Source organism: Toxotes jaculatrix, chromosome 13 (genome assembly GCF_017976425.1).
Source record: "Toxotes jaculatrix isolate fToxJac2 chromosome 13, fToxJac2.pri, whole genome shotgun sequence".
NCBI lineage: Eukaryota > Metazoa > Chordata > Actinopteri > Toxotidae > Toxotes > Toxotes jaculatrix.
This window is the reverse complement of record NC_054406.1, coordinates 6,399,121-6,424,963: the sequence shown is the minus strand read 5'-3', so window position 1 is coordinate 6,424,963 and position 25,843 is coordinate 6,399,121. Positions and strand designations below refer to the sequence as shown.

Sequence of the window (25,843 nt, the reverse complement as noted above, 5' to 3'; positions counted from 1 at the left end):
AACTAAATAGACTTTACTGCATATTTTAGTGTGATGAAAACATCCTTTTTCTTGTCTAACCACAAATAGACTGCCAACGACCAAAAGCTGACGAGAAATGACCAGAGACAGACACAATCTTGTGCACTTTCCCCCGGTGATTGTACCGACACCGTGTGTCAATAATCGGTACGACCAGCAGCTCCCCTCCCGGAAGAAACCACCGTGGTGGTTGCCAAATGAACATAAACTCTGATTGTAATGGCGTCAGTCACGGGACGTGGCTGGGCTCTCTGCACCGTGTCCCTGCTAAACTTTGCGTTTGTTTTCATATCTGGTGCAGACTTTATTCGGTTTATATCATTTCGAGCCATTTACCATAACATCACCGGAGATACGACACTGTGCCAAGGTAAGGCTCTGAAACTGCTGCTGGCAGGCGGCCGTGAGAAGTTAGCTACTATGACGTGACTCTCAAGGCTTAACTCGGTGTTGTTACGAATAATATAACAGCATGATGGAAAGGGGTTTTACAACACGAATTAAGTGATGGTTTATAGTGAGAAAAAAAATCACTAAGTGCGCAAGCAGAAGCCAGTAAGCCCCTATACTGCACCACAGTCACCTCATTTATATGCCTGTTAGGCACCGTTCACAGTGAACACGTTTAGAACTACGATATTAATACGACAGACCAGCGCCCGGCTAGCTCAGTCGGTAGAGCATGAGACTCTTAATCTCAGGGTCGTGGGTTCGAGCCCCACGTTGGGCGAACATCTTTTCCATTTTCCAGTTACATTTAACTATTAGTATTTTTCAGCTTGTGCCGATGAAGATGCAGGGCTACATTTTTTTTATGTTTTGTTTGTATTTAATGTTTCAGGTAATTTTGGTTTGTTATAGGACTGTATCGGAATGTAGGTGTCATTAAGTGTTAACTTACTTGACAGTTATTGATTATTATTAGATGATTACGTTAATTTTCGTTTTTATTATGACTGACATTGTTGACTGGCATTTTACATTGTTAACCGCGGTAAACTTGTTTGTTTCCCTGTTGGTAAGTGTTTCTCCTTGCCAAAATCCGAGCCAAACTTTATCCCTAGCCCCAAGCAGTCGTCTTTTATGAGGCGAAACCTGACCCCAACTGAACGCGTCGCTTCTTTTGAATCTCTGAACGAAAACACTCAGAAAATGTATTATAGATATCAGGAAAAATATCAACAACCCAATAAGAGTAAAAATTGGGTCTTTTGCGGACTAAATGCTCACGTGTTACAGTGAAAAGGGTCCGTGATGAAAATCTATTTAGAGGATTCTGAATCTTGTATATTTCTGGGGCGTGTTTAATGCCTGATTGCTTGTAAACAGTAGTTGTGTGTTCTCAGTGGCTCCATGGATACCAGTGTGTTATTGGGCCATGAATGGACTGTACACTACTACTACACTGTTTTTACTGTATTAAGATGTGGATGTGTACAGATAAAACTGCTCAGTGAAGTACTGTAACTGTTTACATAATGAAAAAATATAATGACAATAACTGAATGCTCAATAGAGACATAATGCATGAAAGTATTCACCTTTCTCCTCTTGTTCACATTGTTTGCTTGCACCTAAGACTCCGTATCATGGTCGGTGGCCCTGCGGGACAGCTCTGTCCTCGGCTCTCTTGTTGTGGATCTGGGGCTGCTGGCTCTCTTCACCACCCAGCACAGTCTGCTCGCCTGGTCACCTGTCAAACAGGCCCTCCAGTCAGTGCTGGGGGCCCTGAACAGGACTGCGTACTGCTTCACCACTGCACTGGCACTCCAGGTACAGCGAGTGCAACACAGACTCTCACTGGATATAAATTATGCTTTTAGTGCCATAGTGAATAATGAGTAATTAGTCACAATTCTAATGAAACACTGAACTTCTACATAGTACCACATATGCCTCAATCTACATCATTCTTCTTCCCTCGTTTGGTTAGATCTTGATGAGGTACTGGCAGCCCGTGACTGGCGCCCCCTGTCTGTGGTCAGTGCGTAATGCACCCTGGAGTATCTGGTTCCCTCTGCTCTGCTTCACTCTGCACTTCCTCTGCTGGGCCATCATCTGCAGTACACTCATGATCTTTGATTACCCAGAACTGCTGGGCATCAAGCAGGTAACCAAGGCTTCATTAGTGGACTTCATTAGGGTTTTAAATGCAGGGATTGTACTTGTAATTAAGTATTTCTACAGCGTTACATTTGAAATTTAGTGCTTCTTCCAACATTGCAACTTAGTGACCCGTGAATATGTAGTACACATGTCTGATTACAGGAACTAGATTTTTTCTGTAGGTGGCAGTCAGAATTGAACTTCTAACCCCAAAATATTCTATACCAGATGAACCTCATTAAGGCTCAGTTGAAAACATCAATAAGATCCACATTCCAGTTAATTCAGCAGCTAACACAAATATTCACATCCTTCAACAAAAAGGATTCATATTCTTATTTTGATTTGATGCCAAAATAACACCATGACATATTAAAAGAGATCTAACTGAGTGTAATGGGGACTGTGTAATCTGTGACAGTGATAATGAAAACCTCTAAAATGTTACGCAAACAGATTGACTCATTATTGGTGCTGCTGCTTAATCTAATTTGTCTCACACTGTCTCACCCTGCCCTCCCCTTTCTGCTCCCTCAGGTGTATTACGAGTGTCTCGGTTTAGGAGACCCCTTGTCCCACAAGTCGCCCCATGCCCAGCGCTTCCTGTCTCACTTCCGCCACCCGGTGTGCCTGGAGCTGGGTGTCGTGCTGTGGCTCCTGCCAGCCTTGTCCCTTGACAGGCTCCTGCTGGCGGGGACTCTGTCGACCTACCTGGCCCTGGCACACTCTCTGGACAAACAGGATTTAGCCTACCTCTGTGTCCAGATTAACAGCAAGATGCAGCTCCTTGCTGAGCCACACCGGGGCATCGCCGACACCTCCGACAGGGACAGCAGCAACCAGAAGGAGAAGTGAAGGGAAGGTCCTCTCACAGATGAGAAGATGAGCTGTTTAACTATAACTTTTGTTACAAAACTGACCTCTGCAGAGTCTCTGTGGTCTTCTATGAGTCTGAAATCTGCTGTGCTGAAAACAAAAAAACAAACCTGCGCTGGTCATTTCTGCTAATGGCAACTCAAACTGGATTTTTTGTAAACTGACACTGTTTTTTCTTCACATTTTCTTTTCACTACACAAGTGGTTTCAGAAAGGAAGAGTTTTATTACAAAAGGAAATCTTATTCCACCATTTGAAAACTTTTCTAAAGGTGGCTGGTATTACTGTTAAATTTCTGAGCCAATTAAATATAACGGTTATATTTTTATTTATATTTTATTCCTTCAGATGAAATTTAAGAGGAAAGTTTCATACAAAAGGAACATTTTGTGTACCAGTGTATTTTTTATAGCCTGACCAGTTCCAGATTTGTGAGGGTGATACTGAGATTTATTTTTCTAAAAACAAATCACATATATCAACAACTTGATGTGGATGTAGACTTTTTTCAGTTGTGATTTTACAATAGAAGCTCTAATGTTTTGTGATGAAACCCTCCAAATATTCTTTTTTTTTTGTCTGTTTTACTACACTGAACTTTTATCAGAGTATATTTTTATAGGCTTTTAAATTCTATATGCCAAGTACATTTATACTGTATTTCTCAGCACAGATTTCAAATTTAATTGTCCTCCAAAGACAATTTAATATTGAGATTTCACACTGGCAGAAACACAAAAATGCTACAACTTGTGGCTATAATGAAAACATGTTTCCTGGTATTTCTGAGATTATGAATGTATTTCCTCTCTTGCTTATGTCGTGGGTGCATCTGCAATTTTTGTAAGTCACTGGAACTTGAACTAATTGCATATGTTTGGTATTTCATGCATTTCCCAGTTCATTGTATTTGGTCATCCAAGTAACTCATGTGACAAGGTAACAACTTATTGGCAGCACAACCAGTATTTTCTTAAATATGTCATTAATTCTCCAACTTCAAAGTATTGTAATCTTTGAGTTCATATATATTGTGAGCTAAGATAGTAGGCCTCACTGTAAAGACTGATGACTCAGTATTTTCAAGGCCATGCTGAATAAATGTAAGATGTTGCAAAGTGTAGGTGTGTGACATGTTTATTTCTTCTTTTTCTTTATGGCTTCTTATCACATCTGTTGTTTTCATCTGTAATAATCATGAAATACAAGTAATATCATATTTAACAAGATAACACAGTCAGGAGCCACTCTGCTGCATGAGTATTTTTACTTTTTTATTTATGCATTTTGCTAATAATACTTAAGGTTTTGAAAGCAAAAGAGTATCTGGACACTTCTTCCACTACTGCTTCGTCTAATCAGGACAGAAAATAGTAAAGTAGTTTTAAAAACATGCCATGTGAGGGAGTTCGATCGTGCCTGGTCAGCGTCAGGTAAACTCCTGCAGCCCTGCCCTGCTGACACCACAGCCCGTTTCACCGCCGCACCTCCCTCCACCACCACCTCCACCTCTTTTCCAATTATCCCAGCGGGACAGAGGGATGAGACGAGGGAGGGAGGGAGGAGGGTGGGGGGTTGGTGCCCAGGCAGACGGCTATGTTCTTTAAACGCCTTTTCTTAGGTCCGACAATATGGTGTGTGCCACTAAACACTCCTGACGGAATTTAATGTAATTATCGGATTACAGTGCTGCCGCTCCGAAGCTGGAAATATTTACTACTACACCGAAGACGGAGGTGTTTTCAGGCTCCGATGCACAGTCAGGTCGCGCTGGCATTTGACTGTACGGTCGTACAGCTTTTTAAACCCTCCGTTTTGACGGCATAGATAGATTAGTCTATTAGTTATTGGCGAAGGAGGATTTTCTTTCGAGCACTGGAGCGCATTACGCACAGCCAAGACGCACAAGTGGAGATGACAACTGTAAAGCCGAAGCGGATTTAATAATATCTTGACGAAAAGTGGGGTTCTGGTGAGTTTAATGTAAAACTGTCATCAGTAATATGGCATTCAAGCAGAAAATGGTTTTCTGATACATGTGCGTCGTGTGCTGCAAGCTGATTTTATCAGGTTGATGATTTTAATTCGTGTACAAGATGAGACTGAGTGGAACAGAAGATTAACTAGGACTGCAAGAAAGTATTGACAGGTGCTGTCCCCCAAGTACTATTTTGGGTGATACACACCTCTATGAAACATGATTGTGAGAGAGAACAGATTTTACTTCATCATTTCCATGTTTTCACAGACCACTGTCAGAGTCTTCAAAGAGGCCCAGCGCCAACCATTTTGTCCAAGAACTTGCACCTTTTCTGTTATGTCTGTCTCCTCTCTGCCGGAATGGAAGCAACTCCTGCTGGAGAAAAAGAGGCGAGAGGAGGAGGAGCGAGAGAGGAGAGAAAAAGAGGAGGAGGAGAAGCTTGCCAGCATGCCAGCCTGGAAGCGAGGGATCATCCAGCGGAGGAAGGCGAAGCAGGAGAGTGTGGGTGACAGGGAAAAGGAGAGAGACGTCTGTCTGCTGCAGGTGGATGTCAGATCTCCTTCTGATGGTCTAAGTGACACGGACAGTTCTGTAACAGTTAATTTGGGAAGCGAACCTTCACTCAGTCCAGACCCGGGCCAATGGCTGGATGCAGACCCCAAATCAGTGAGCCAGGTGTCTGTGGAAACTATAGTTCCAGTCCATGAAAACCCATTTATTCGCACGCAGAGCACGTGGAGGAAGGGCAAGGATGTAGATGTAGGGAACGAGCCGGAGGTTAAGGAGAAGGAGAAAGACAAATTGAGCCCAAGGGGCCAAGATGGGGACTCCAGTAGAGGAACAGATATAGAGCTGAAAATAGAAAGGTTCAGAGATTTAAGTGAGGGACGAGAAAAAGAGAGAAGCAGGGACAGGAGTCAAGGAAGAGAAAGAGAGAATAGCAGGGAGGGATGGGAAAAAGATAAAAGCCAATGGAAAGAGTCGGTTAAAGATGTAATGAGGGATAGGGAACTCCTCAAAGTGAGGAAAGATGAGGAGGAAAAAGAAAAGGATCCACCATCTGGTTCGTTTTCTCCCCTCGTCCCTTGTCTGCGGACCATACGAGCTGACAACATCATCATCATCGAACAAGACAGGAAAGGCAGTGACGAGAGAAGGGGGAGATGGAGGGAGGCGGAGAGGGACAGGGCTGAGGAAGACCACCAGGAGAAGAGAGGGATGAAGATGGACCTGAGAGAGATCCTGGCCGGAGGAGGGAGCGTCACTGAGATCCGAGCTTCTGAGGTTCTGATCATAAAGCCCTCAGCAAGCCCTGAAGAGAGGAATATAGGAGGAAAAGGGAGGGAGGATGGAGAGATGAAGTGCAGCATGGATGTAAGGAGGGAAAGTATGGGCAGGGACAGTCAGACAGTCAGAACAGACATTTCCTGGCTAAGAGAAAAAGAGAAAGAGCCTTATAAGGAGAAAGAAAGACCATGGGGCCAGGCGACAGTTATTAAAGAAGACAGGAAGGACAGCTTGGATGATAATGTGTTTGTGGAAAGAGGAGGGAGGGTTAGCCAGCTGCTAAGTAAATTCGGAGAGCTTCCCAAGCCGCCATCTCGATCCAAAAGCTCTGACAACTTCCTCCGGCCAGGGAGGAGAAAATACTCAGGAGATGAAGATGACCAACAGTCTGAGGAGAGGAAGGCAGACGAGAGGAATATGCTGTTGAAAAACGTGCCAAGACGCTCATCTAGCTTCTCCGATCGAGTCATCTGTGCTAAGGAGAATGGTTTAGACTTTGAAGGGTGTTATGAGAGGAAAATGCGTGAGAGGATACATTCCGACAAGAGTGTGGCACCGTGGGTGGACATAGCCAGTTTAGGGAAGGAATCCACAGCAAAGGTCAAATTGGGGTGCGCACGGCTTTTACATAAAGACAGGTTTGGAAAGTGCAGAGATGTATATGTAAAAAATGAGGATGAAAAGGGAGGGCCCATGCCGAGGAGAAATGAGGCAGAAATGTCTAGCCCCAACCAACACAAGAGTGAGGTTAAGAAAGTCGAGCCTGTTGACAAGAGGGCTGCAGAGAAGGCAGGTGATGCAGATGGAGATGAGGGGTTCACAGTTGCGTCTGTCAAAAACACAGAGGGAATCTCGTTTGCTAGAAGAGTACCAATCAGGCAGGATGGGAAAGCAAGAACTGAAAGAGAGGTGAAGCGACTGGCAGGGGAGAAAGGTTTGGAAAGGCAGCTGAGCGTGGATAAAGACTCAGAAGCAGGAGGACAACTTGAGTCACAAGCTAGTGACAAAAAGGTGTCTGATTCTCTGAGTGGTGATCAAGTTGAAAATGCAATCCCACCTGAAACTATGCAGAACTTTGTCATGGTTGCATCAGCAGACACAACAAGTCCATGCCTCACTGGTGAGAGTCACTACAGACATGAATCAGCTTTCACAGAGTGCTCCAGTCTACTCTGTACAGTCACAGATCGGGCTATAGACCCCCACAAGGGGCCAGAGTGGAGTGGTACAGGACCACAAGGACCCTACCTAACACACTCTGTTCTCTCCCAGCACACAGAGGATCTTATAAGTAAAATAGAAAAAATAGGAGACACAACTGTTTATAACAGCGCAAAAGGAGAAAGATCTTACAAGGCTGCTCACGAACTGACCAAAGAGAGCAAACAGGAAGGGCAGCCTTACAGCGACGTTGGATCAGAGAGCCTCATTCATGACTTAACACCCAGATCTCCAAAAAGAAACACACCTATGGGTATCCCACCAGGTCCCCTTGAGATTCAAATTCCCAGGACTGTGTTTTATGTTGCAGAAGAAATGGTGGAGAGAAAAAAGGCTGCAGGTCAAAGCGATGAGGGGGAAGACTGGGAAGCAGGACAAGGGGTGGAGAGGAGGGATAGTTGGAGGATCGGAAAACCCTTGAGCCGCATCGAGTCCCTGCGAGAGAAAATTAGACAAAGAGAGTTAGAGAGGCAGAGACAAAGAGAGACACAGGATAGAGGCGGGAGCGAGGCTGCAGAGATCAGTGATACTCAGACAGCTGGGGACAGGTATGATGAGAGGGGAACTGAGATAGAGCAAGAATGGGAAGCTGCAGCTCATTTGCGGAAGAGGCTGGCTGAATCTGAGAAGAGACAGGAAGACGCAGCAGCAGAGACATCCATGGCTGCATTTGACGTCAAGCAGGAAGTCAGCATGTTGAAAACCTGCCCTCAGTTTCCTGTTTCTGTCCCACACTCACAAGCTGTCAGAGGAGAGGAAGTAACAAGCGGGTATGCTACTGCTGCCTCCGAAGTTATCTCTGACAGTTCTAAGATATCTGACGATGAAGACGACCCCCTGAAACATGTGGAGGAGCAGCTGAGGTGCCACAGGGGCCGACACGAGAGGAGAGAAGAAGAGGAGGAGGAAGGAAAGGAACTGTCAGAGGAGGAGGTAGAGGAATATACATCACCGATCGATCCCACACAATCTCTATCCCCTTCGCCCCCTCATCCCAACTCACTCGCAGCCATGAGCCGGATCTACAACTTGGAAACTGTTGGCTCAAGGTCAGGTTTGTGTCTGAGGGACAGGACTGTAGAAACCCCAACAATGCACCTCGTTAAAGTGAAGCCCCTAATATCAAATGCACAGCAGGGGGACAGCAAAGCTTTAACAGGTGAAGACATTTGTGGGGTTCAGACGATACAACGACAGATAGAGCAGTTTCAGCTGAAAGAACAGGAAGCGCTGAAGTCTTGTGCATCACCAAACAGTTCTCTTAAGGACAAAGAGACAAAAAGGCAGCACAGCCCCAGAGGAATGTTAAAGTACCAGGTAAAGGACGATGTCAAGACCCAGGAGAAGGATCAGTCAGAACCAAACTACAAACTGTCGCCTCAGTGTGTTAGTTCTTCAACATCTCAGCTCAAACAAACTATCACCGTCAACCCCTCATTTCTCAGGAGCCAATCCCCGGACAATCCTGTGAAACCCTCTGATTGTGCCCCAACCCCAGCCTCCTCCCCGAGCTCCCCATCTCCTGCCCAGTCCCCAAGTGTCTCTCCATCACCCACCCCATCACCCACACTCTTCTCCATCAGGAGTGCCTCTGGGGGCATAGTGAAGAGAGGCGCCACCATCACAATTAGCCCAAAAAGGCATACTGCCAGAGGAGGAGGAACAACAGGGTCTACAACAGGGTCTGCAACAGGGTCTACAACAGGGTCTGCAACAGGGTCTACAACAGGGACAACACCAGCAGGATCAACACCAGCAGGGTCAACTCCCTCAAAGACCCCATCGCAGCAGGCCCAGATAACCCCTGCTGTGGCCGAGCCAATGAAGAAGAAGTTCCCCACAGTGGAGGAGATTGAGGTGATCGGTGGATATCAGAATCTGGAAAAGTCTTGTCTGGTCAAAAACAAAGGGACCCCAAAAAGGGTGAGTGAAAACTGTTTTTTATTATTAAGCCTTTCACTACAAACAGTGACACCAAAAAGCAGAGAAGAAATCTTTCTCTTCCAATAAATTTAGCTTGCATTTGTGCAAAAACCCCATAGACTTCAGATTCCCCTGCATTCTACAATTCATCCGAGGTGGGCCTGAGGGCAGGCATCACCTTGTGTAACCTGCCTCATGGTCCCTCATTGTCAAGCAGAATCCCCTTTCACTTGGAGAACATCCCTTTTGATTGAGAAGTGCGATCACAGAGACCAACCTAAGCCGGTTAAAGCCTTATCAAGCACGACATCTTGATTCTTAGCCATAAAATCCTGGAGTGATCTGCTTTGCCATTTGCTTCTGCGGTCTACTTATTTGCAGATTTTTGACTTTTACCCTCTGATAATGATCCATCACAGGATAGGCCTATATATACTGGTATAGGCCGTGGTATTGACAATTTATTTCAGTATATGTATGGTTTATTTTTTAAAAAGAGACGTAAAGAACCAGGAGAGGACAAAGGAAACCTTGTTGTTTTGTCACAGACATAACTGAAGCTTTTGTTCGCTGGTCTAACAGTACAAAAAAAGAGTGTTTTACACTGCTCCTTAGTTTCAGAAGAAAGAGACATTTACAGTAATGTTGCAGGCTTCAGTGGAGACAGAAAAGTTGAGTAGGAAACCACAATGACAGGCCGCCAGCTCCATCCTACGTCTTTTTCTTTCTGTTTGTTGTTGTTTTTTTTTTTTTTTGCAGTGTGTCTGCCTCCCTAACACTACATGGTACATCACTCTGGTCTTTATAGTAATTCAGTCTGACCGGTGCCGACTGAAAGTACAAATTAATCTCGCTGGAGACCAAATGTCATTTTAGGACTTTTCTGTTTCCTCTTTTTAACTTTTCCTCTTAAAAAGCGTGTGCTTGTTTGAGAAACAGTGGGAGATGAGCTCTTATGTAATAAAGGGAAAACTGAGAGACAAAGCTGAAACTTAAATATCACCATCCTGTGAAGATACACACAGGATGGTGCATTTATGGGTGTCACTGCACCTGACTGCCTATTATAAGAATCGTTTTGTGTTGAGCACTATTTTATTTATATGTAAGTGTTGTCAACCTGCTGGTAATTTCCCCTCAGTCTGCATCTGAGTACGCTGTAGACTGCTTCCTTGTTCCCTTGCACCAATTCTGCCGTTTTTGTTGAGTCAGCCCTCCCTGCCTCACAGACAAATCTCTCTTTGTATCTTCTTGGCTGTTTCCTAGCGGGGGTTTGGTTTGTTAGACTGGAGTCTTGGCAAACAGTTTCTGACCACACTGACCTTCCACTGTATGGCTGAGTGTGTCTGACAGCAGACTGCCAGCGCTTAGCTTGACGTGGGTGAAATGGAAAGAAGACAGAGAAGAGCGTTACAGAAAGATGTGAGGGAAACCTCGATGGTGATCTAACATGCCAATAAAGATCAAGAGAGCGGGAGGGCAGAGAAAAATGACAGTTTGACAGTCATACTGAGAGGACTAAAGGTGATTAAAGGCTTGTTATTTGGTCTAACAGAAACTCCCTGTAACACTGCATGTTTTTGCTCACTTCCTCTTTCAAACGTCTGCACTTCCTCCAAATAAGAGGCAGAGATCAACACAAGGAAGTGATGAGGTATCCTTTTTTAAATCACCAAATGCGACTCAGACACAAAAAAATTACATGATCTTTTGTTTCAAAAGACTCGTCTCTATTAACACGAGTGAAAGCGAAACTAGCAGAAAAGGTTTTGATGTTGTTCCATGTAAATTCTCTGTGAATTCATTTTTTCAGGTCTCAGTTGCCCAATTACTGTGACTTCTAATGAAATAACCAAATAATTATGTGACTAAATCTTTCTTAATAATGGTTTGTTTTGCTTTCAGGAACGCAATCGGTTTATTCTCTGTTTCTCTCTCCATCTATAAGCACAGTCGTCTTTAGCTGCCTAGCTGCAGTGAGTGACCACTTTGTGATTCTCTGACCACCTGTTGCTCTCACGTTGATGCCCTTCAGACTGTTTGACGTCAGGCCTCCTTTCCTCCCCCCTTCAAATCACACCTCCATGTCACGGGGGGGTTGACCTTCTTGCTCCTCACCTTCCTCCTCTTCCTCTTTTACCCTCACATGGATCTCTTCATACATGTGCTTTATGTTGGACATTTGTGCATTAAAGCCTTAATTTTATTTTTTATTATAAAAGCATATACTTTGACTGTCTGATATGTGCAAACTTTGAGGCCCAAATTCAAAAATCACTCTGGACACAGGTAGAAATTTCAACGTACAACATCACTAATCAAGCACAGTTGAACCCCTGAAGAAGTGTGGTCAAATAAAACGTATTACTTCCCTGTTTGCGTGTCTCATTCTCCCACTGTTTCAGTTTCTGTCTCTCAGCGGGTGTCTCCGCTGTTCTGCTGTGCTGCCTGGGTTAATCAGGTTCAGGGAGGGGGGGATTAGCCTCTTGTGCCTTAGCATGATTCGCCCAGCCTCTCTAATGCAGAGCTATTATCTGCACTCCTCTGCAGACAGTCACAGTCACAGAATGAAGCGCCAGTACCTTGTATAGAGTGCGTGTCTGGTGTCTGTACATTTCAGGCTCCATCCAGATCATCTCTGCACTTCTGGGTGTGTTTACTACTGTGCAGGTCTAGGTCTCAGAGCTAAGCTGCTGTTATTATAAGACACACTGTGAATGTGCTGCTGATTCCTGTCTGATTTAGGCCATCTGTTTACACCATGTTGACCTTTGGGTAAACAAACTCTACACAAACAGCAATCAGTCCAGGCAAAGACAAGCTGAACACCACAGGGCCTTATTTTCCTTTTCAACACTTAAAGAGAAGTTGTAAACCAAATTCGTGTTTCTGTCACTGCTTCCTCTACTGAATATGCATCTCTGGCTGAATCTACATGATATGTATTACCTTGAATAATCAATAAGTTCATGCATGAAGTGTTCATTCTATAAGTACTTTCACAGAGGGAGTAGTCTTGCTGTGTTAAGCCTCATGCTGTCAGTTAACATTACACTGACAGGGTACAAACACTCCTCGATGCTTAAAGGTTGTGTTTACATTTAACCATGTAAACACATATCAGTGGAAAAATCCCTTGGTATAGCAAGTATACTGAAAAAAATGACATTTTAATTTCTTTTTATAACTTCCTTTGCCATGTGCATGCATTTTTTTTTATTTCTAAAACAATTCATTGTGTAATGACTGCACAAAGTGTTTGAAACAGCTTACCAACTTGGTAGCCACATTTTCCTTGTAGTATCTGCAAGAGAAAAACAGACATATTCTCTTTTAAACTTGTTTACAGGTTAAGGTGTGTTTCAATGAAGACCAGCTGGAGCAGGTGTGTGAGTACCCGTCCGAGACCTCCATGCTGGTGTCTACCCCCTACCCTCATGACCTGTGGAAACTGGAGAGGGTGCAGGGAGATGGGGTCCAGGAGGACGAAACTGAAGTGGAGGGAGGAGCAATTGTGTCCAAGAGCACAAAGAACGTTGGGACTGTAACAGGACGGGGTCTAAGAGTGGGTCAGTGTCACCCCCTTCTCAAAAAACACAATGTATAATGAGATTGTTTTGCTTTTCAACATGTCTTACAGACATCTGCGCTCTCCTGAGAAACTGCATAGATTTGGACATTACTCAGGCTAAGATGACAAATCTGTTTATTATCACTGTGTTGTCACCACAGAGCAAGGGTTGGAGTGCCTGACATTTCCTTGAACGAGAAGGATGAAAATATTCTGTATTTTTCACCAAATTCTACGAAAAGACCAAAACTAACAATGAATTTATCCTACGAACAAGTGTTCATGGTGTATCCAAAACTTGATTTAGCTTTGTGCCATACAACTCCATTGCTGTCCAAAAATTAAAATTAAAAACACATAAATGAGTTACACGGTTTCACTGGGTGACATGTTTCGTCATTTTGAAGCACTGTTATTTTGAGTCAGTACCACACTCGCTACCATACCAAATGTGTATTAATCTGCAATTTAAAAATTGTTCCCAATAAATGCTAAAAACAACAGTAGTAGCCTTTGTTAAGAATGTGAGTGTGTGTGACTGCAAAAATGTGTTAACATATTTCATGTCATGGAGTTTGTTGGCAATAAGACAAATCTGGAATAACACCAGCCTTGTCCTTTACATAAACAAACTGACCGATTTTCAGATCTTTGTCAGTGGTAGCAGGTTAGCAATGTGGGCAAGCTCAGTGCAGTGAAGAAATAAAGATTAAAAATCCCATGCAACATTGGTTTTAAATACAGCAATTGAAAATCTAAATTAGGTAAAACGGATGATTGCTGGAGAACAAATGGAATGGTATATTTATTACTGCATTTATGGTTCTCACAAATCCATAAATGTCACTGTTGGTGAATGTGAATAAGCCAACTCCATATAAAATTAAATAGAATACTAGATTCACCTTATTCACCTTCCATCTCCATGTCTCTGTCTTCCAGATGAGTCTTGCCCTCGGTCATCTTCGCCAAAATTGCCCATGTGATGAGATCACCCACATTTTGTTGAACCATATTATGTGATTTTTAATATGTTTTGTTTAATTTGAATAATTTACTTGAGTGTTGAAGTGAGTGTTTTGTAATCTTTGTGGTGTTTTGTAGTAATTAGCATCAGAATGAATGATTGTTGTGGAAGAAATGTACAGTTCAGTTTGATTTGATTTATGCAGTCGTAAAAGAGACATAATTGTGTTTAATGGGGAAAATATATACCCTAGTTTATTTTCAGGGTAACTGAGGGATAAATGTGAATGTATTAATGGCACATATTGTAAAATTATTATAAAAGACCCTCAGGTGTGCCCTGTTGGGCGATGAAAGATCACTTGTCTATGCAATATAATGAAACTGATAAGATTTTATTTTTTAGTTAATGTATTTGATAGTTTATTTTATGCTAATTACTTTCTAAATTTAAGTCAGCACAGAAGAATGATGTTGATATCATCTGGTTTCATGTGCCTGCTGGATTTGCCCATTCAGATGATATAAAAAAATCAGTTCATATAGAAATTTGACTTTTCTTGTCTGAAGCCTTTCAGAAAATCCTCCTCTCAGTGGATGTTGTGTTGAATGTTGCAGGAACGGGTTTTGGTGCAATGTGTGAGGTATACAGGTCCTTGTCATATGTGGGGTTTAACAATGAAGGTATGGTTTATTTGTTTTTTGTGATTTTTTTGCCATGTAGAAGTGGAGAGGGCTGTGTGAGTGGAAATCCCTGAGAGGAAGAAGAGTTTATAACATAAACAATTAAAATACCAGATTAACTTCGGCAGATTACTGCTGCTATGTTTATAATATAATCTACACAAAATATTTCTTGTTTGTAAATGAACATTTTAATTGGTAAAAGGAGATGTATATTATGCAAATTATGTAGCTTTTCAAATTATTTTTTTTTCTATGACAGTTGAAGAAGCTGGCTTCAAGAGAAAAAAAAAATCTAATAAACAATTCTGAAAAGAAACATTTTCTGTTTTTATTTGTTAATGTCATATAAGGCAGGAATTCACCAAAATCTGCGTTTAGAGTAAAAAGAAACTACAGACACCTGCACTTCTTCCTCAGAAGACTGAGCTTCAAAAAGCAGTTTGGAGCACTTTAAGAAATATCCTGTTCAACACATTAAAATATACTGTTTATAATAAGCAGATTACACTTGAGAAAACCTTCATAGTGGAATTTTAGCTGTGTACCGTTTGCAAGCTTCCTCCTCTGTTAAGTGGCATGCGAAATAAGTCAAGAAAATGTGATAAAAAAAAAAACTAAAAAAAAACAAAAGCAAACGAAACTAAATTTAAGGAAAATCTTGAGGTGTAACAGCGACACCCTGCGGACAGACGTGGTACTGCACACAGAGTTTCAAGTCACGTAGCTGTTTACGGAAACATTTTTACGTCAACACGTGTGGAGGCTTGTATGTAGCTTCAGTCCAGTTCAGGACGTGAATCTTTGCATGTTCACAGTTTGACGGACCAGAAACCACCACTGGAGGAGGGGGCCGGTTTGTCTTTAGCCTCATGCACACACGTTTCCAAACTAGGATCCATCGAGCGATGAAGATTCTCATCTACAGCCACCGTGGAGAAGAAGTTGGAGGAGGGCTGGGCTGCATGTTGACGATTTAAGCCCGTGGAAACTGTGCAAAAGTTACCAGGCTATAAACACAACGCTGCTTTTTGTAACGCAGAGTTGATCTGTGGTTATAGGAAACATGATTTTCAGGAAAATTCAGCAGGGAACCTGCAGAGCATGGCTGTCCCGGGTGAGTCTTTTTCTGTTTTTAGAGTCGGATACTGTTGACACAGTGGCCCATATTCTCACGTACACTGTATTTATTACAGTAACGGGGCTGTTAAACGAATAAGAGGCAGCTGATCACGTTCATACTCTTATATCCTTCTCACTTCCTACTTTTGATACGCCCTAGTCGTGCCCTGCTTGTTTATTGGCATTAAGTCAAACTCAGGGAAGTCATTGCTTAGTGGTGACATACAGAGTAACTGTAACAACACCGTAATTACACTTTGAACGTTTTAATTTGATTTAATCATGCCCTAGGGGAGGTTTGCAGTACATAACGTATATATTTCACTAACCGTCTCCCTCTAATCCCAGGTTTCATGGAGGCAGGAGCTGTGCTGCTTCTCTTCTGTGCCCCCCCAGCCGGTGCCCCCACTGGCCCACACCTTACAGGGCTACTTAAGGGCCCTGGAGCCCCTGCTGCCCCCCGAGGAGCTCAGCCACACCCGCAGGATGGTACAGGAGTTTGGCAGGCCGGGCGGCCTGGGTGCACAGCTGCAGGAAGGGCTGGAGAGGAGAGCCAGACACACTAAGAACTGGGTTTGTGTTTCCTGAGAAGTGTGACAGATGTTAGGGATGGATGTGGGAGTGTGTGAAAGTGCAGATAGAGTTTTTTGGATTATTCATTCATGAGTGAATGTACCGGTAAGATTAACAGTATATAGTAAATTGGGACCTAAAACAAAACAAAACATTACTTGCTTTTGGCCTCTTGCAAATGAGTGAACTCAGACACCAAACAAATGGTAAAAAATGTTTTTTAGGTTGTTTTGATGATTTACTGTGGGACAGCACTGAGTATTTGCCGATTACAACAACAACTCAGAAACGTAGACATGGCTGGACAGTCCTTTGAATTTAGGGCTTAAACGAAAAGAATAATAAAAAGTGCAAGAATATCAAAAAAAGGATAAACAAAACAGAAATAAAATAAGCAAAAAGTATCATGCTAATTAAGAAAAGCGAATACTAAGGAAAAAGTAAGGGAGTGTGGAAAGTGGAATCCTGATCTGTTAAAATACGCATTTAGACAATTGTAAACAAAAATGTAAAATAAATGGAACAGAAAACACAACTTTCTTTGAAAAGATAAATTTGTTAATTTCCTATGTAAATCTGACCTCAGGGTTTCCAAAACCTGACGTCATGGCTGTGGTTTTGTTCCAGCTGTGACGTTTAGAACGACTGGCCCGACAAATTCAGTCCTGTTTCTTGAATGATTATGAAGTCCTTCACGTGTGTGGTCTCTCTCCTGTAGATCTCAGACTGGTGGGTGCAGTGGGCGTACTTGGAAAGCAGACAGCCTCTGCCTGTGCACTCGAACCCGGCCATCTCTCTGCCGAGGAGAGATTACAACGACTGGAGGAGCCAGCTAGTGTGAGTCAACACGCAAGACATCGCTTCAGTGACACAGCATAGCAGAGCAGATACTAGCAGCTGGTTAAATGTCAGTTATTACAGTTGGAAACCTGATTTAAATCTGCTTAAATATACGTTAGGGATGAAATTATATTTTCATAACACAGTAAGATTCTCAGTGGGACACAGCTCCTTCTGCATGTCTGAAAATGCTAATTAGTCCTGGTCTGTTATGCATTAGTAATCGCTGAGGGTTAATTTGACACCTTTAGCAGATTGTACTGAATATGAACTGCATGTTTATAACAGGAGATGTGACTGACTGCGATACATAATGAAATACTGACCACAGCATGTTTGCCTCCACTTAGGTTTGCATCCAAACTGATAGCAGCAGTTCTGGACTTCAAGGCCAAAATAAACACGTAAGTCTTAACCTGACGACTGAGCTGGAGCCAAATAAAAAGTACTACTAATAGTTTCTGTTTTTAACTAACTTAAGACAACATTAGTGTAGCACTTATTCCTTTACAGTCCTGCATTCATAACTATACTTAAAGTGCAGAAACATTATTAGCATTATCAGTGAGTATGTGTTATGCAAAGCGCCCATTTTCATAGTGTTATTTATACTTTCACTGAATGGCATATTATGTTTTAGAAACTCATCATATGCTGTGTATGGAAAATAACTGCTAACATATGGAAAATAAATAATTAAGTACAAGTGACTAAAAATTGTTCGTCCTTGAGTAAATCTCCAGATTACATTACACCTCAGGATCAGAAACATTTTTGTTTCATGCCCACCTCAGTAAAACCAAGATTTAAGCTCTGTTTTCATTTTTGTCAGTGTCACTGCTCTGTAGGGTTGAATACAGTGAACATTAGAAAGCACAAACAGTTTAGGATATTCAGTAATTCCATTATAAACAAGTTAAAGTAGCTGTTAATAACTATCTGCTACAATTGTTAGAGCTGGTAATTAACTGTAGACTGGTTTCACAGCTCTGAACTGTTGTCAACCTTTGTTCAAATGCTACAATAATCCTCTGATATCTTTTTAATCTGTTGTCTAACAGCTTCTTTCGCTAGTTTCTATTTTAGTGCTTCAACTTTAGCCTGCCTGGCATCGCCTCGTATTTCTCTGCTGTATGAAGTTAATCTGTGTCTAAATTTATTTGCCCACACTGTCTGTAACACTATCTTTGCAAAGCCAACAACACACCACCAAAACACCTGTTGTGAAAACTCTTTGGCCCAGACCTGGGTGAAATAATATTAGCTGTAAACAGTTTTCAGAGTTAGTTCTGTTGTGTTAGACAGTAAAGTGAGGCTGCGTTCAGAAATAATGCCATGAATAGTTTTTAATTAATCAATGAACTCCCTGCAATGTGCAGTAAACAGGTTCCTCAGTGGATTTAGGCTGCCTCAGTGTCTCCTGTCTCTTCATGTAATCCCAGACTGACACCGTTTTGTTGAGATCAGGGCTCTGTGGAGGCCAGACCATCTGCTGCAGGACTCATTGTTCTTCTTGTCTCTGTAGACAGTTCTTTATGACTCTGGCTGTTTGTTTGGGCTCGGTATCCAAAAAAATGAAGGATTAGTGCATCCCAAACAGTGATGTGTTATACATAAGAGCAGATACAGGTATCCAGAAATGTCCGTCTCCTTGTCCCTGCCAGCGGCCAGCTACCAGTGGAGTACATGCGAGGGAAGCCTCTGTGCATGGAGCTCTACCCGCTCCTCTTCTCCTCCTGCAGGATCCCAGGTCCCAAACACGATTACATCGCCCACCACGGCCGCTCGCGGCGCTCGCCAACACACATCACGGTCGTCAGGAACTACCAGGTGGGATGAGCCAGGAGACAGCAGGTGACGCTGTCAGATGTTTTCGCTGTTGTTCTCTCTTGTTGTTGACTAAGCATCATTTATTGCCCTGTTGGATTACAAGTTATACAACATAGCAGTCATGTCAGCTCTTGTGCAGTCACACCTGGAGTTTTCTCCAAGCACCCAAACCGAGCTTTGTAAACAGAAGTCATGTGAGTTTTGGCTGCAGGTGATCCAGTGAGGTTAGAGATTTTAGTAGACAGAGGAATCAAACAAAATATGATCTCAGTTTTAAGTTAAGATTTCTGTGTGAAACTGAGGCATTCAACCCAGTAAGTTATGGTGTTAGATGATGTTAGGGGTTTTTTTGGGGGGTTGCGGTTTTTGTAAAGATGGTCATCTTCAGATGTTGTTGAATCAGTTTAAAATGGGCCACTTTAAGTACTGACTTGGATCTCCTGATGTCTTTTTGTCACCAGTTCTTCCAGCTGGAAGTTTACAACAGTGACGGCTCTCGGATGACGGAGAGTCAGATCCACAGCCAGCTGCTGAGGATCAGGTCTCAGTCCTGGAAGACTGACAAGGAGCCAATGGGAATCCTTACCAGCGAGCACCGCCACACCTGGGGACAGGCCTACAACCGCCTGCTGAGAGGTAGATAATTGGACTTCATACTTCATCCCATACTGTTATACTAGTAGTTTTAACTACTTAATTGTTTTAATTACAACTGAGCTGTACTACTGCTTTTTCAGTTTATGTGCTACCCTCCAGGTAGCACATAAACCAGGTGTGATGTGGTTGCAAACAGAGACTGTTTTTTTATTTTAATTTTTTCCTATCAAACAGAAACATGTTTAAATCACTCAAGCAAGTTTTAAGTGTGTGTTATGTTTTTCTTATACTGTACTGGCAAATCCAGAAATCAGTCTCAAACTCACTGTATGCTTGGGTCAGCGGTGTTGCAAAGTGTATGAGTCGTAGTTAACAGGCTAAAATAAATATATTATGTAAATATTCCGATAGATAAGACCAAATAAATCCAGACATGCAAGTATGTCCCAAGTCCTTAGCAGTCAAAGCTCGTTTCTGTGTCAGTGACAATTTTGTGTAAGAGATATGGGACTGAAATTAAGTCTTTGTTCAAATTAAGTGTTTAAGTGCTCAGTGTTTGCTTTTTGTTGTCTCTCTGTCTGTGTGTGACTCAGATAAACTAAACAAGGAATCAGTGCGGCTGATAGAGACGGGACTTTTCTCCTTGTGTCTGGATTCTCCAGTGATGAGGATATCAGATGAGAAGTATGCACACACACACACACATTTCTCCACCCTCTGTCTCATAATCCACACTCAGGTATTTCTGTGTTTGCGTTAGGTAATCCTCTGTGTGTGTGTGTTCAGATATAATTGTGTCATCTCGTTGACATTTCATCTTAAGCAACATTGTACAATTGTCACTTCCTCCATGTTATCCTAGTTGCTCCTTGTTGGCAGCTTTGTATTTAAAGAATGTTTCACAGTTAGATTAGAATTGGCCTGGAACTAATGATTGATGTCTGATTCTATCTCAGATTAATCGATTGTTTGTTTGTTCCAACTTTGATTGACAGGTATGCAAGCCGTAAGGCAGCTCAGATTCTGCATGGAGGTGGGACGTTCTCCAACAGTGGCAACCGCTGGTTCGACAAAACGTTGCAGGTGAGCCGCAGGAAGAACCGTGTGTGCCAAGGAAAGGTTAGATTACGTACGAATAGCTGTCTCAGCAGTTGGACTAACTCTGGTTTCTCTTTGTTTGAGCAGTTTGTGGTGGGCGAGGACGGCTCGTGGGGTCTTCTGTATGAACAAGCCACAGCTGAGGGTCCACCCATAGCAACACTGCTGCATCATATCCTGGACTACTGGTGAGGCAAAGGGTTAATAAAGAAAAGAAAAAGTTAATAAAGTGACTTAAAGGTTTTCAACTGTAAACACATGCAACCAGAATACACTGATTATCTCTGTGATGAAGACATTTAACGAGATGTTGTCAAAATGGATTATAACAGAATATGGGGTTGGAAAATAGCTGGATTTATGCTTCCATCAGAAATAATCATGTCAAGTAATTTGTGTTTTCTTGGCTGCAGTGAGAAACCAGACCCAAAGAGAGCGCCGCTGATCCCTCTGCCCATGCCAAAGAAGCTTTACTTTCACATAGACCGAGAAATCAAGAGAGACATTGAGCACGCCAAGCAGAACCTCGATATGTAAGCTCCCCGCTCCCTCGCTTATTCTCCTGCATTTGGTGGAGTGAGTGATGAAGTCGCTGAAGAATACTTGTTGTGATTAGAGAAGAATGGCCTCGCTGCTCAGTGTGAGCTGAGTGTTTGCTTTTCAAATCCAACAAAGCTGAAGTGAACTTGGCCTAAAAGAAAGCCACAGGAACTCAAACACATTTATCTCATCTGTGTTAATGTAACCTTGACAGAAAGAAAGCTCTCACTGGCTCAACAGCCTCTTTGCATCACTTAGAAGTTGTTATTGTGTTCCAGGCCTTTGTTTTCTCACCACAGCCCATGCACAACGCCTTCATAGTCTGCTGTATAATTTCTCTTTAAACATTCGGCTGCCAAGATCTAAATGTGGAATACTTGTTTTTTTCTTAGATGCACTAGTAGATTTGAACTTGAGAGATGTTCCCCCTGCAAAAGTTCTAGAAAATAGCTAGCGAGTGAACCTTGAGCTTAGAATAATATTTTATTATAAATGCAGAATGATGATTTCCTGCAGATTGATCAATGACCTCGATGTCAACGTGTTCAACTTCAAGAAGTTCGGCAAGGACCTTCCAAAGAAGTACAGCCTGAGTCCAAACTCCTTCATCCAGGTCGCCCTGCAGCTCGCCTACTACAGGTCAGTTGTTTCTGTTTTCTCTGTGGTTTGTGATAGAACATACAAATAAGACCAAAGATTAACATTTCACACCTTGTCTTTTTTTTAAATTATTATTATTTTTATAGAGTTCACAATGAGGTCTGCCCGGCCTGTGATATTGCCTCTCAGAGGATGTTTCGAGGAGGAAGGACAGAATTTATTCGCTCGCCAACAAATCAGACGCTCAAGTTCATACTGGCCTTTGACGATCCATCGGTGTCGGTGAGAAACACAATCTGCTGCTCCACAGATTTTGTTTGGTTTCAGGTGATTTAATAGGTGAGATTTGGTGCCGCTCTTTCTTATAGTTTGTGTCATTTTTGTGTTGCAGCGGGAAGCAAAACTACAGCTGTTCAGAGAAGCTGTTGATGCCTACACAGCTCTGACTGATCTGGTAAATACCAAGTAAACAAGCTCAGATGAACAGTTTTTGTCTGTTTTCAACTGATAAACACTCATCTTCTTCTTTTTTTCTGCTCTGTTCAGGCACTTAAAGGACACGGCATTGACCGCCACCTGCTGGGGCTCAAGCTGCAGGCCATCGCGGAGGGACTGAGCATTCCCAAAATCTTCATGGATACAGCGTACGGGCTGGCAACACACTTGAAACTCCGAACAGGGCAGGTGTGTTCCTGTGGGATTAGAGAAGATTAGAAGATTTGTTGATTAGAGTTGATATTTAAAGTACTGCAGTACAACAAGAAGTGGGATTTTTTTTTATGACACTGCAAATATGTGAGAGGAATTTTCCTATCAGTAGTTTCCCTTTTGTTTTGGAGCATGTGATGTTTTTTTATTATGGCACATTTACCGCCAACAAAATGCATTTTGGGAGTTTCCAGCAATCAACCTACTTCTCATCTTTTTTTTTTTTTTTTTAATTGATGCTCATGGGTTATTTGCTCCTGACTTGGCTTTGATTATGTTCCTGGAAGCAGTCGTGCATGTGGTTTTTATGGCCTGTTATAATTTTCCTGGTTTTATGAGTCACATTTTGTGTTGTTACCTTTTTACGGTGTAGCTGCTGTGCTGTCTTAATTTGGTTAATCACTCCTGATCAAAGTTTAGCGGATGTAATGCTTAACAAGGGAACAGTTTCTTTCTCTGAACATCAATTTGATCATTTTACATGTGATTTTTATTACATAGTCCAAATTGTGAAATAATCAGTACCGTCATTGGAAAAGGTTGTTGTGAGGTTTTTTGTCAGTCACATTCTCCTCTCTCTCCCTCTCTGGTCCCTTCAGGTGCCTGCGAACACAGACAGCGTGATGTGCTTTGGGCCTCTTGTTCCTGACGGCTACGCCATTTGTTACAACCCCCAGGCGGATCACGTCCACTTTTCCATCACCGCCTTCAACTGCTGCGAGGAGACACATGCAGAAACATTAGCCCTCACTCTGAAGGACACCTTGTGTCAGCTACAGGAGCTACTGCAGCCTACTGTGTAGAGCTGCTCCAACAGTATGTCCAACAGGATAAACCCACTCGTCTACACCAGGGGGAAAAAACACTTGGTCTCCTTTAATTTCAAGTCTTTAGGAGGCTTATTTTTGACATGGATGTTTTCTCATGTATGCCACTTAATTTTGAGTCTGAACACAGTGTCTCTGAGGCATGTTTGCTTTTTTTAAGCTTTTGATGAAGCAATAAACCTTTTTCTAGCATGAGCTGAGCAAGCAAGTTGCATTATAGTTGCTACAGCAGATGTACTTGTCTCATATCTCTCTGGGTGAAAGCAAAACAAAGTTAAAGCCAACCTGACACTCCAGCATTAATCAGAACAAGCCAAAGCATATGTGTTGAAACTGACTGCACTCCTTTTACAAGTCATGAGATGACCAGTAGCCTGTCTAGTCCCCTCTACAGAGAATAAATATTTGTTTCAGGTGTTGCATTGCCATCACAGTTCATTTGGAAACGTTAATGAATCTCTCTGATTTTGTATGTTGACGAGTCTGTTTGAAAAGGACCAAAATCCGGAAAGCTGGTTGTTATAGGTGACGGTGCAGAAAAATGCTTTTCTTTTTCTCCCTGAGCTCGAATGACCTGATCTCCAGGTTGTATTTACTGTATTTTGAACCAAATGTTATGAGGCTTTGGCCCCCTCACTGGGGCGTGTTGTTCTGCCCTCAGGACTGGTTAATAAAGCCTTTGATCGCACGATTCCTCCATTTAAATGCTTTGTGGAGAGATTTCTGTACCCAAATATCCCAAAAAACAGAGACACCTTTGAGTTGTGCGTATTTTTCATTGACTAGTGTGCCTTATTTCAGGCATTGCCACAGAAATCAGCCAGCTATTTAAGCCCATGCAGTAAACCACAACACTGATTCCACAACAGCTATGAGAACCAGGGCTTTCTAAGGTTAATTACTTGACACTTAGTGGCTATTTGATAAAACACAAACTAAAACAACTGAGGTGTTAAAATTAGATTTAGACACAGTCCCCTCTACAAGACCAATCTGATTGGTCCTACGTTCATTCTAAAGCATGACAATAAACCCAAACAAGGTCTTCCAAAATGCTTGGAGCAACCGACCTCCAGAGAACCATGAAAACCTGAATGCAAGTGTGGCGGGAGCGGAGGCTTAAGGAAGGAGGTGTTGCGACAATGCCACCCGGGGAATTTCACCCCAGGAAATAAGTAAGCTATACTAAGTGTAGAGCTGTAGGTTCTTTAATACCAATTGGGCAAGAGACAGTGTAGGGGGGTTTAAATCACTTTATTTAACATAAATAATTGACAAAATGGAAATATCAAAAGAAAACCACAGGTCAGACACTAAAGGGTTATCCGCCATAAAAGCGAGGGCTTACCACGGAAAATCAGCAGGGAAAATCAAAAAGGGACGATCCATAAAACTAGCCACCCCTGACACCGCACACCAACAAAAAGGAGTCGTGAAGAACACCACCGCCAGGGATCAACTGCCGCCTCAGGCCCCCGGCACCTGTTTAAAAGAAAAGAAAATTAAAACACGCCAAGTGCTTCACACATAGTGTTGACTAAATGGATAAATAAAAAACAATTTCAAATAAACCCAAAGAAACAAAAAACAAAATACAACAAATACAAAATACAACAAAACAAGGAACTACAATCTAAATAACGCAAGAGAACTAATGTAATAAAACAAAGAAATAATGATTTAAAATATTGTGGAGGTCTCAGTAGACCGGCTAAGGACTCTTCGAAGACCAGCACAGCGCCGAGCAGGACCGCACAAAAGAACGGCGGTGTGCAAGAGGGCAGCAGTCTGCGCAAAAAGCCGCACTCCACAAACCAGCAGAATCACCACAAAACAGAGAGCAGAATAATAAAACAGAGCAGGACAGTATACAACAGCACAGAACCGCACAGAACAGTAAAACAGAATAAGACAGAACAAGAGATCAGAATAAAACAGAACAGCAGTGCCTCCCAGGAGTGGTAGCCAGTGGCAGGCCAAGCAATGCCAGAGCACATCATAGATTTAAAATAATAATAATAAATAATAATAATAATAATAGTCTGATTATTCCTTTAAGGGATAACCGTACCACTCTCGCCTGGGCATACGGCGCGACTACGCGGAGAATTAGAGGGCTTAGACCTCAAAGGCCACGGCTCGACCACGCTGCGGCACAAAACATATATTACCGGCTGACCTGAAGCCAAGCCACAGACACACGAAGGCAGGCAGACAATGGCGACTTACCAAGCGGGCACGCGAAAGGACGCGCTACGTACATAAAACCCATATTAAAATGCGCTCATTTCGCACGCAAATCAGAGGAGGGATAGAGGTGCACCCTACCTGAAGGCGTGGAAACAGGTGCCTCAACGGCTGCCACAAACAACAGCTATTACGTCCGACTGAAAGAAGTCACAGCCACGCCAAACAAAACGCTCTGCCACGCCAGGCCACAGCCAACACGTGGGATGAGCGGAACGGGAGGAG

At 42.6% G+C, this 25,843-nt stretch overlaps 3 protein-coding genes, 1 long non-coding RNA gene and 1 other non-coding gene across 5 annotated transcripts; 4 read left to right on the top strand and 1 right to left on the bottom strand.

Moving 5' to 3' along the window:
- The first annotated feature begins 180 nt into the window (after positions 1–180).
- On the top strand, positions 181–4,124 carry nrm (nurim). Its single transcript, XM_041052578.1, has 4 exons — positions 181–391; positions 1,601–1,794; positions 1,955–2,131; positions 2,665–4,124. The coding sequence occupies exons 1-4, from the start codon at positions 241–243 to the stop codon at positions 2,980–2,982; spliced, it is 840 nt and encodes a 279-aa protein (XP_040908512.1). The 5' UTR covers positions 181–240; the 3' UTR covers positions 2,983–4,124.
- trnak-cuu lies at positions 679–751 on the top strand. Its single transcript has one exon. It is a non-coding gene; the product is annotated as a tRNA-Lys (tRNA).
- Positions 4,125–7,741: 3,617 nt separating the features above from the next.
- On the top strand, positions 7,742–14,949 carry ppp1r18 (protein phosphatase 1, regulatory subunit 18). Its single transcript, XM_041053736.1, has 3 exons — positions 7,742–9,415; positions 12,765–12,984; positions 13,929–14,949. Exons 1-3 carry the CDS (start codon positions 7,742–7,744, stop codon positions 13,970–13,972), a joined length of 1,938 nt encoding a protein of 645 aa, XP_040909670.1. The 3' UTR covers positions 13,973–14,949.
- Positions 14,950–15,368: 419 nt separating this feature from the next.
- Positions 15,369–24,056, top strand: cratb (carnitine O-acetyltransferase b). The gene is made up of 15 exons (XM_041053739.1): positions 15,369–15,753; positions 16,107–16,331; positions 17,050–17,168; positions 17,522–17,575; positions 18,836–19,001; positions 19,463–19,637; positions 20,192–20,282; positions 20,594–20,681; positions 20,784–20,884; positions 21,110–21,229; positions 21,753–21,875; positions 21,983–22,118; positions 22,228–22,290; positions 22,383–22,520; positions 23,144–24,056. The coding sequence occupies exons 1-15, from the start codon at positions 15,703–15,705 to the stop codon at positions 23,345–23,347; spliced, it is 1,854 nt and encodes a 617-aa protein (XP_040909673.1). The 5' UTR covers positions 15,369–15,702; the 3' UTR covers positions 23,348–24,056.
- LOC121192164 lies at positions 22,392–25,830 on the bottom strand. The gene is made up of 4 exons (XR_005895172.1): positions 25,700–25,830; positions 24,720–24,853; positions 23,070–23,259; positions 22,392–22,528 (listed from the first exon to the last, which is right to left on the bottom strand). It is a non-coding gene; the product is annotated as an uncharacterized LOC121192164 (long non-coding RNA).
- Positions 25,831–25,843: the final 13 nt, after the last annotated feature.